Source organism: Musa acuminata, chromosome BXJ2-5, assembly GCF_036884655.1.
Source record: "Musa acuminata AAA Group cultivar baxijiao chromosome BXJ2-5, Cavendish_Baxijiao_AAA, whole genome shotgun sequence".
NCBI lineage: Eukaryota > Viridiplantae > Streptophyta > Magnoliopsida > Zingiberales > Musaceae > Musa > Musa acuminata.
Genome location: NC_088342.1, coordinates 38,623,563 through 38,634,045, shown reverse-complemented (window position 1 = coordinate 38,634,045; position 10,483 = coordinate 38,623,563). Strand labels below are relative to the sequence as shown.

The 10,483-nt window shown below is 39.9% G+C and overlaps 2 protein-coding genes across 4 annotated transcripts; one reads left to right on the top strand and one right to left on the bottom strand.

The window, feature by feature from the left end:
- The first annotated feature begins 1,370 nt into the window (after window positions 1-1,370).
- On the top strand, window positions 1,371-7,450 carry LOC103985840 (pectin acetylesterase 12). Of its 3 annotated transcripts, XM_009403694.3 has the most exons (13): window positions 1,428-1,762; window positions 1,839-2,108; window positions 3,312-3,394; window positions 3,588-3,717; window positions 3,840-3,913; window positions 4,787-4,873; window positions 4,942-5,066; window positions 5,199-5,259; window positions 5,448-5,501; window positions 5,589-5,666; window positions 5,819-5,924; window positions 6,018-6,163; window positions 7,099-7,450. In XM_009403694.3, the coding sequence occupies exons 2-13, from the start codon at window positions 1,943-1,945 to the stop codon at window positions 7,213-7,215; spliced, it is 1,227 nt and encodes a 408-aa protein (XP_009401969.2). In that variant the 5' UTR covers window positions 1,428-1,762; window positions 1,839-1,942; the 3' UTR covers window positions 7,216-7,450. The 3 variants fall into 3 exon arrangements, with proteins under 3 accessions (XP_009401967.2, XP_009401969.2, XP_018682249.2); XM_009403692.3 differs by having other exon boundaries at window positions 1,371-1,762; window positions 5,448-5,666; XM_018826704.2 differs by lacking the exon at window positions 1,428-1,762 and having other exon boundaries at window positions 1,836-2,108; window positions 5,448-5,666.
- A 71-nt stretch (window positions 7,451-7,521) lies between these two features.
- Window positions 7,522-7,965, bottom strand: LOC135611566 (uncharacterized). The gene is made up of 2 exons (XM_065107201.1): window positions 7,686-7,965; window positions 7,522-7,610 (listed from the first exon to the last, which is right to left on the bottom strand). Exons 1-2 carry the CDS (start codon window positions 7,963-7,965, stop codon window positions 7,522-7,524), a joined length of 369 nt encoding a protein of 122 aa, XP_064963273.1.
- Window positions 7,966-10,483: the final 2,518 nt, after the last annotated feature.

The window sequence follows — 10,483 nt, the reverse complement described above, 5'->3', positions numbered from 1 at the left end:
TAAATTTTAGTTTAGCATATTCTTTTTGTTTAACTTTAGGTATTTTAAATTTATATTTTTAACTTAATTAATTAGTGTTGTTAATGAGGAAAAGTGATTAATTCCAGTATCTTGGATATATGAAGACTCTTAATTTTTGAACAAAAATATATGCTATCTAATGTTTGTAGGGCGAATAGATTATTCCAAAATTGTAAGAGTAGATAAGTAAAAATGCGTTTACTAAAAGAGATTATACGTGTATAATATATTAATATCCATGTATTTAGATTATTAGACATCTGGAAAATTAGGGTACTATTCGAAAAAAAAATAAAACTTATGGTTTTTTTCCCGAAAAATTACCTATAGATATAATATTGTAATCAACGAAACTGGCACGATTGGTAAAGGGTATAAATCATTGATTTAAAACCTATCTCATACAAATTGAAATGTTATTTGAATCCCATCTTATAATATGAATTCAATTTACTTGTTCATGAATGACTAAATAGTTTGTGACCTACCTTTTGTCGTTCCAATTCCTCATACGTTGTTGGCCCCGCTTGAATCGTGAGATAGGGTGCCACCTGTTGGCTTCCCCGTGATGTGGCCCTGCGACATCAATCACGCCATGTGTCTAGGAATAAAGACGACTTGGAATGCCAGACCCACCACAGTTTGGTCCGCCCAAGCCACAAACATGGACCCCGAATCGACTCTTGTCCCTGACAAGAGTCAACCAAACATGAGAGAGTCGTCCTCTTTCCATGTGCATGCATCTGCCTTCAAGATTATTCATTGATCATCGTTCTTGGAAGAGAGGGAGACACACACACACACACACAATAATTTACTCCCAACAAGAGGTCATGGATCCTGCAGAAACATGCGTGCTCATCGGTGAATCCACACCACATCACTGTCAGTGGGTGCAGCCAACCCATATGATGTGATCTCTGTAGCCTTCTGGCCTCCATCATCGCTGTACTTGGGAGCATCGATCTGCTTCCTCATCCTGGCAAAGGCGTCGCTTTATGTGCTGTTCCCTGTAGCTATCAGCCTCTCAAATGGCTGTGATTGAGGAGTCGAGAGATGGGAGGGAGCTAAAGATGAACACATAATGTCTTTTGCCTTTTAGAGCTCCATCTTCCGACCATGGTTAGGAGAAGAGCAGCAGCATTGCAGAGAGCTGTTCACGGTGCAGAATTGAATGCACCACAGACTGGTGACTGCAAAGAGGTTCACGTTACTCACGCTGGTTTCATGATACACCACTGGAATCCATCTTTTCCTGCCCTACTACCCAGTCAGCTAATTTCTAGTCATGTGGTCGTCTTTGATTCTTGTTGTTAGTAAATTCGAAGAGTACAGATTCTCTCGAACGAGCATCATCTCACAGATCATGGCAGCTGCTTTTTTAGCTTTTCATGGTGCGTCGGGTTGACTTGGTCAGTCCTTACCGCAGATCTCATATCCTTGCGGAATGGTAAATGGAAACAGTTCAATGAAATCGCAAGAAATCCGCAGTTCTTTCTCTCTTTGAACCCAATCAAACTGAGTCAGAAGCTAAAGGTGAGGAGCCGAGAGTGGAAGGAATCCTAGAAAGCATTTGCACTTGCATTTGCATTTGCATTTGCTTGGCAGCACAGAAGCGGAAGCGAAGTTTCCTTTTGCTTACTGCAGAGAAGGAACAAAAGCCTCCAACTCAACTCGTTAAACCAAAGCACTTGTCGTTAAGCTCTCGTCTCAGTGCGGAATCACTCGGTTTACTCCGCTGGTAATTAAACCCACAGCTATCTTTCTTGTTTGCACATGAAACTTTCTCCTCTATATATGCCTTTTGGCCGCAGCAGGGGACTTCACTGTGCTGCTGTTCCAGATCTGCTGCGGCAATCTGTCTCCCCTCTCTCTTCTTCTGCGAGGAAAGGGCAGGAGGAAGAGGAGGAGGAGGGAGCCTATGAGGGTTTTCTGGTTTGCTGGGTTTTTCCTGGCAAGATGGGCTCATGGGAACGAGTACTGGAATGCGACCGAGTTGGAGGCTGCCTACTATGGGGCTGGGGGCGGCAGTCCCCCTCTGCTTGTGGGTCTGACCCTCATCCAATCTGCGGCAGCTAAGGGTGCTGGTAATACCCATCTCCTCTCCGCATTCCTCCTCCTGTTTCTTGCATTGTCTGATCTCTGCACACTGTTTGGGTTTCTGCGGTTATCTTCTCATCTCAGAGCTGGAAACCAGTGCGGTGCAATCTGTGGTATTGTTTATGGGATGATCACCCATCTCCTTCATCATTGTTTGTTGTTTGTTTGATTGGACTTACTGTCCATGTTGAATCTCCAAAAAAGCCATTTTGGTTATGTCTGCTTTCCTCTGCAACTCATTTCATTTTCTTTTATGAGTCAATATAATGATTGCACATTACAGCTTTGCATATCTTTTTGTCCCTCTTTTTCTTTTTTATGCTTTCCTAAATGAAAGATAGCGGGGTGAGATTACTGGAGGAAGAATCTTCCATCTATTTGGAAACTTTCAATAACATGATTTCTCTTTTCAGATCTAAATAAAAAGAGAGCCTGGTGAATGGTGATGTGCAGCAAGAAAACTTTTAGTTTGTATCCAAGAGATCCATATTTGTGGATCCATTTGAATGCCCTTAATGTTCTGGGGATCATTATGTTTGTCATCCATTAAAAACTGTAATTTCTCATAATACCGGTCATTTATTGCAGCATCCCTGTTTCTACTATGTTGTTTGTCCTTCCATTATTCTGACATTAGGAATTGGTTCATCATAATGGATCAAACTCATAATTATATGAAGAAACTCATCTGATTTATGTCGATCATCTTGCATCTAAAGTAACTTTATAACATGCCTTTTCCAGTTGAATGAGGACCATAAGTAACTCTTCTTACCTTAACAAATACATAGTCTTGGCAGCTGATACTCCTGGCAGAGTACTGAGAATACCCATTTGTTATCTTAAGTTTTGTTGAATCATCTCTCTTAGAGAGTCATAACTTGACTCATCAATTTTAGTTTCACAATATTTTTGCAACTCTGAATCCCCTTGTCACCTTGTAAATGGAAGGCATTTTTTTTCTCCACTTATTTATTACTTAGTTCTTAAGTTTTTGTTAAATAAACTTATCGACCAAAACAGCCATTATCATCCTACAACAATATCCTTTTTTATGGTTTTGGTTAAGAGAACAATCCAAAAACATATGAATTGCTTTAAACATCTATGCATTTTTTAATGAGATCTATTAATACCATCAAGTTATTTGAAGGGAAACTGATTAGTCATTTTGATCTTCATGAATCCAGTATGTTTGGATGGGAGCTTACCCGGTTACCACTTGCATCGTGGCTATGGATCTGGAGCGAATAGTTGGGTTGTCAATTTAGAGGTGATTAGCCAAATCTACAAATTGGAAATTATTAATTCTGAATTTGCTCCAGAAAATCTGGTCTTGTAACATATTATTGGGAATTATTGATACATAAAATAATTCAGAACTTAACATATTAATTGTGGTCTATGCAACATCACACTTCTGTCCAATATTGTTACTGATGTGATTCAAACTTGATACAACTCAGGGAGGAGGCTGGTGCAATGACATCAAATCATGTGTTTACCGAAAGAGAAGTCACCATGGTTCATCCTACTTCATGGAGAAGCAGTTACAATTTACTGGAATACTCAGTGACAAACCTGATGAAAATCCTGGTTTTCCTCAAACCAGCACTTATATTTTCATAAATAGACAGTTTAGCATTTTGGTATATTCGTCTTTACAGAACGAGCATGTTCCATAATTTACTCAACATATAAAATTCCACCTCTTGCAGATTTCTATAACTGGAACAGAGTCAAGATTCGTTATTGTGATGGTGCATCATTTCTAGGTGAAGGATATAACAAGGTTGGTTTAATGCCTTTTCCACTAGGTTATTGACAAAAAAAATAGTGATCTGATTGCCTTGAGTCATCATGGCTACAATTGTTAACTCAGGCATAGGATACATGCATTATCAGTTTGTAGATTCTCTCATTATGTAAATAGGAACCAGAGCAGATGTCCATCCCGATGGATTTGTAACCTAAGGATTTTAGTGTGTATACCAAGGTTTGTCATATCGAAGCGTACCGCTCATATCGGGCGGTACGTACCGGTCCAATAGGTTACCGGTATGCGGATCGCCCGGTACCACTATAGTGCTACAGTATTATACTGTAGCACTACTGCTGTAACACTGCTATAGTATAAAAAGTATAAAATTATTCGGTACACCAGGGTGTACCGCTCGATATGCCCTGATGTACCGCCCGATACACCGGTACCGTACCGTACCGAGCCCGGGTCGAAACGTCGGTATGGTACGATACGACGAACCTTGGTGTATACAATAATATTATGCTCAAAAGTTTTGGGAGCAAAAGAAAATACCAGAAAGATAAATTACACATCTAAATAATGCTTACAAGGTGGGCCTCAGTTCCTTTTCCCCTCCGTTTCCTTTTGAGGAGTTCAGTTTCTTGGTATTTAGAATATGATGGACTAAAATTACCCTTGACTCTGTTGTACATAGAGTTTCTTAGTTGTCTTTATCATGGGACATCATAATGCAACAATCTATTTAAGATCAAGAAGGTAGACCCCATCTTATGCAGGATCTGGTGTCATGTTTTTGAAGTGCATCTAATTTTGCAACAAATATGAAAATTATAGCTAAGCTCTAGGTAAAGGTTTTGGCTGTTGCTGTGGTGTTTAAAATATGTCTATTTGATATTTTAGGCTGCAGGCCTTTATTTTCGAGGGCAGCGTATTTGGTTGGCTGCTATGGAAGAACTGATGTCAAATGGAATGCATTATGCCAACCAGGTTTCTTTTGCACTAATCTAACATAGCTTTGCACATGTTTATAATTTTAATGCTTACTATATTTCCAGGCTCTCCTTTCTGGATGTTCTGCTGGTGGTCTGGCGACCATACAACACTGTGATGAATTTCGAGCATTATTTCCAAGAAACACAAAAGTCAAGTGCCTTGCTGATGCTGGCATGTTTCTTGATGTGTAAGACTCAATGTTTGTCAACTTAATAATGATATTTACTATATCTGAATAAGCTTGATATTTCTTTTGTAAACATAATTTTTTGCTAAATCATCATAGTGTATTTACATATGATTTATGTAAACAATGTAGTGTTGATGTAGCTGGTGGTCACACCATGAGATCCTTCTTCGGAGGTGTAGTAAGCTTGCAGGTAAATGATCACTTCCTCTGCATTTCTGGGACCATCTCATGTTAAATAAATCTAGCTATTTAAATTTATTGGTGCAACTATGATGCATGAGGATTGCACTTAAAAGATGATTGTTTCCCTTGTAATTTTTTGCTTGTTTTAATCATGGATATGTTACCATTCTTATCATAAGAATCTGTCAATTCAAGGGTGCCTGGAGGAACTTGCCAAGGACATGTACTTCCCGCATGGATGCGACATCGGTAATGTTTCTTGTGACACAGAGGTATATGACAAAGATAATGGGTACCAATTTCCTATGCTCAAGCTTTCTTGACCTTCCTCTGCAGTGCTTCTTCCCACAGAATGTGATTGATAATATCCGGACTCCACTTTTTTTGGTTAACACAGCATATGATGTATGGCAGGTATATACTACATCTTGAGGATGTTTAAGTTTTTGAACATGAAAAACCTTGGATTGTGTTCATAGATCTATGCCAATCTCCACATAGTGAGCTTTTTAGTGCATCAAGCTACCAGTTTTGTTTGTGACAAATGCTGTTTACTGGATTTTCAGTTGCAACAAAGCTTAGCTCCCAAAACAGCTGATCCTCACGATTCCTGGGGAGGATGCAAAATGAACCATGCAAATTGCGATGGATATCAACTCCAGTTTTTGCTAGGTTTTCCTTACTGTCTTCTTACTTTCTCTTGATAGCAGATGCATGAGATTCAGCAAATTATAATTCATTCATATGGATCTTCCAAACATGCAGGGTTTAGAAACCAAATGCTTAGTGCCATCAGAGGCTTCTCCATGTCCAGGAAAAGTGGGCTGTTTATAAATTCATGTTTTGCTCATTGTCAAAGTGAGAGGCAGGACACATGGTACGCGAATAATTCTCCACAACTCGGGTATAAGGTATGGTTCATCAAACTGCTCTTGTTCAGTGCAAGTAACTCACATGCAAATATATTTGAGAAAGTTACTAATAACTCCAGTTATGTATATTACATATTGTTTGACAAGATATGCCACCTCATGGATATAGATTCATGCTCAATAAGATGACATACCGAAGAAAATATTAGATGAATAACAACAAAGGCCTGAAGCCTTTTCACTTTCCCAGTAAGACCAACTGTTAAGACAGATGAACTAAAGCTAGCATTTCTTTTTTTCATCTGATTCATCTCCTGTAGCTGGTCCACTATGCAATAAAAGTTTGGTGACAGCTAAAGTCATGAATCTTAGCCTCCTATGTTAAACATATTTAATCAGACTCTTCCCAAAAATTGCTCAAGGTTTTACTCCACAACCCGTAATCTTCACCAATCTTTCTTTTTTCTTTTCAATCAATCGATTGCTTTAGATACTAAGATGTGTTCCATATAAAATTCTCATTTGGATTTTATCTTTGTATATACATGTCTTCAAAATTTCACTTGTTCATGTAGATGGCTTCAAAAATTCTTCCTATCTTAACAGTCCATCTAACTCAAACAGTCAAGAAACAAATGAAACATGTTCGGAAGCTAAGAGCCAAAACCAATCGGATTATATTGTTTAGGGTACAAAAAGAAGAAAAAAAGAATTTTTGTCTTCTTGCCACAAGAACAAAATCTGGAAAAGCATGTTTGACTGGGGAATATGGGACACAACTTCTTGTTCCTGTGGGATCAGGATGGTACAATATGTTTCCCTGGACTAATTATTTTGGTATGTGCTTCCAGTTAATCTTTACTAGTTTGCCATTCTCTTCTGCTTTCTCTCTGTAATCAAAGTCAGTAAACTCTCTGTTTTTTTTTAGTGTACATTTATGAGAATCTAAAACAGCGGGAGTGTTGGCAATGCAGAGAATAGCAACGGATGTTGGCGACTGGTTCTTCGATCGGAGCAAAGTAAATGCAGTAGACTGCGCATACCCCTGCGATAACACCTGCCATCACATCGTCTTCAGGGGAAGACAATGAATTATTTCTTCTATTTCATTTCCTATTCATCCACCAATTCTCACACAATGTCATCGCCAGCCGGCATAGAAGAAGAAGAAGAAGAAGAATAACAAGGACTACACCATCAAGTGATATAAATATGCGTTAGATTTGGAGCTTAGAACACACACCAATTTCCCTGTCAAATTTTGCATGCATTCCTCCGGAGAATAATTACATTGATTTAAACGATCGCTATTGTTAAGATCTACAATCATTGTTTCCTGCAGACTTGTTATCTTGAGAAGAAGACATCTTACTTGCTCACGCGTGCAAGAGAAGAAGCTATTTGCTGCGATGATGGCAGGCGTAGGAGAGCGCCACCGCTTGAACCCATACTTTGATCCTTTCCTTCATCTTCTCGGGGTCTTCCTCTGTTCCACGTTGTGCACACGGTTACTATCAGATCAATTGTGTTCTTCGATGATCCAGGCGAGTAGGGTTCATACCTGGGTGGTTGATCTTCCAGTCGACGAGGGGGGAGTCGCCGGCCACAGTGTTCACCTGCATGTCGGAGAACCCTGGTGGAAGCGCCACCGTCAGATCCTCGAACGGCAACTCGAGCATGAGTTCGTGACACGCCCTCAACTCATCCAAGTTCAAGCTGATCGGCCTAGACCTGCCCGGCTGCAGAACCAGGACCCGGCACTCCGCCGCCTGGCTACTCTTTGCATTCTTCTCTTGCTTCGCCACGTCTCTCTTATCGTCGTCTCCGCCTTCAGACTCCATGGAACGGTGCGATATGTCGGTTTTCGCCACCTCTGTCTTCTCCTCCAACTCTGCACAGCCGTCGTCGCCTTCAGACTCCACGCTTAGGAGCGACGTCGCAGTGGCGGATATGGTGAGATTGATCTGTCTTTAGAGTCGACGATTGATTTGGCGGCGTTGAGAATATTGACGTACGTACATAAGAAACGTACATAAGAAACCGCACGTCTCACGTTTGATATTGAATGAAACGGATTAGGAGAGAAGGTTTATATTGGGAAAATTCTCTTTCATATTTATGCTCCCACTTTAGAAAGTGGAGTTTCCTATTTATAACTCTTACTATTTATAATCTTTATTTTTAAATATTTTTAAATTATTTATTTCAAATGAACTAAAATACTCTCTTTTTCTCTTTTTTTCATTTCCACCGTCAAGTTCTCCTTCTATTGTTCCCTCCTTTATCTCTTCTTTCGATAATAAGACTTCGTGCAATCATATCATTTCTACCATCAACTTCTCCTTCTACGATCCCCTCCTTATCTCTTCCTTCGATAATAAGACTCCCTCGTGTGGTTTACTATTGACTTCTCCCTCTTTATCGAGTTATCCAAACATGAGAATGGTATCTTTGACCTCTCCTCCTATGATAATCGTTTTCTATGGTTCTGAATATGTCAATTGCACCATTCGAATCTGGGATTGTTGATATCATTGAGGGTGAAAAGGAGTATAAGTTGAGAGTCATGATCAACAACTAGGGAGCAGTGGTAGTGACAAGGTGCATAAACGATGATCATAAAGGCTACGGGGAAGAGAAAAAAAGGGAAAAAAATAAAATTAGAGGAGTTATAAATAATAATAAAATATTATTATATTATATTTTTAGATATTATAAATAATAAAAAGGGCTCTAAATAGTAAACTTCTTTTTAGAACTTTTAATATTCCTAATACACCCTATATAAATATAAATGGGTATAAATATCCTTAATTTATCACTTAATTCCATTTTTTTTTAACTCCTTCCCTACCTCCTTTTTCTTCCCTTTTCCCCCTCTATTATTCTTCTTTTTTTACTCCTAATCGCTAGAGAAGATTTTACTAAATGTTAATTGACCGACCGACTGATGAAATGGATTATATGAAAACAGGGTAATTAAAGAGTTGTACTTAGTAAAAATTATTATTATTTAATTATTTTATTAGATGATTATGTGAAGTAAGGAGAATGTCCATAGTAAAAATATGATTGTTAATAGCGATCATATGATAATGAATCAATTTAGATTTCGAATGGTAATCAAACATAATCCCGAAACACACGGAAGAAATTGGAGATAGTAATCATTTTTCATGCACGCTACGTGTTCGATCGTTTGTTGGATTCGCAATCGGAATCGGACATCAAATCGGACTACACCGTAATTACAACCCAAGTCAGGTCAAGCCCAATGGCCCAAATCGGGCTACGGATCAAACCAACGACCCGCCGCCACGTACAAGTAAGCTCGTGTGGGCCTGTTCTTGGGCCGCCTACGTCACAACCCTAAATCTATGCAAGAGCATCACTAACTGTCGCTGATTTGTTAAAGCAAGGAGGCCCCACGTGGGGCCCGGGAAGAAGACGGCGCATTTACGGAACGCAGGAAGCATTCGAAGTATGTGATGGAAATGGTAGACACTCAAGCCGCTCCTCCGCTCCGTCCATCCCTCCATTTTTCCGTCAGCAGCAGCTCCTGTGACAGCTCAACAAGACTGATGGAAGTGTGCAGAAGCGTCAAACTAGTGCACCGAATGGGTTTCCAGCGAGCCCACACGAATCTGTAGCGGATAAGGAGATGAAAAGATAGACGTGGGACATTGCCATCCATGCTACAGGAATTGTCTGCTCGCTCGACGGTGAGTCATCCTCATCCTCACACATTCATGCTGTGTTTGCGCCAGTGACCAGTCATTCTTACGTGAGTGTCGTATGTGAACGGCTAACGCCATTATTGAATCCTTTTGTCTGCTAATGATCGGAATCGATGCACAGGTTTCTTCTCCTCCATGTAGCATTATACTCAAAAGTGAGATACGACAGGGGAACCTTATTATACGTGCTCTACTATCCACATCATGGTACCAAGTAAGGGATTGACGATGGGATTCTGGTCCTAAGAAAAGGAAAGGAAAGGAATAGTAGATCAATCATTCCTCTTTCTTATATTCAGTCTCTTCCTCATGTGACTAGAGAGAGAGAGAGAGAGAGAGAGAGAGAGAGAGAGAGAGAGAAAGAGTGCATACATGACAAAAAAAGTGAGAGAGAAAAAGAAAGGTATCCATGCTTTTTCCCATCCCTACAACGAAGTGATCAGCATTGGGGATGAGTCGCGCTAAAGCTAAGTCCCACTCACAGATAAGTGCCAGATGATGGCCCCCTACCAACATAGGAAAAGGTCGAGCAATATTCGAGGTTTTCAACCCTCGACGATGAGTCCAAGTCACCATCCCTACCAAATTCTCCGTGCCATCACACAGCACCACCACATGTGTT

Bases quoted from the DNA above. Each gene is read 5' to 3' on its own strand.
- LOC103985840 (XM_009403692.3), top strand. From the start codon at position 1,943: ATGAGGGTTTTCTGGTTTGCTGGGTTTTTCCTGGCAAGATGGGCTCAT. The intron at 3,718-3,839 runs GTTTTCCTCAAA...CACCTCTTGCAG, and splicing joins CAAACCTGATGAAAATCCTG to ATTTCTATAACTGGAACAGA. The intron at 6,164-7,098 runs GTATGGTTCATC...TTGGCAATGCAG, and splicing joins CTCCACAACTCGGGTATAAG to AGAATAGCAACGGATGTTGG.
- LOC135611566 (XM_065107201.1), bottom strand. From the start codon at position 7,965: ATGGAGTCTGAAGGCGGAGACGACGATAAGAGAGACGTGGCGAAGCAA. The intron at 7,611-7,685 runs GTATGAACCCTA...AACGTGGAACAG, and splicing joins CTGGAAGATCAACCACCCAG to AGGAAGACCCCGAGAAGATG.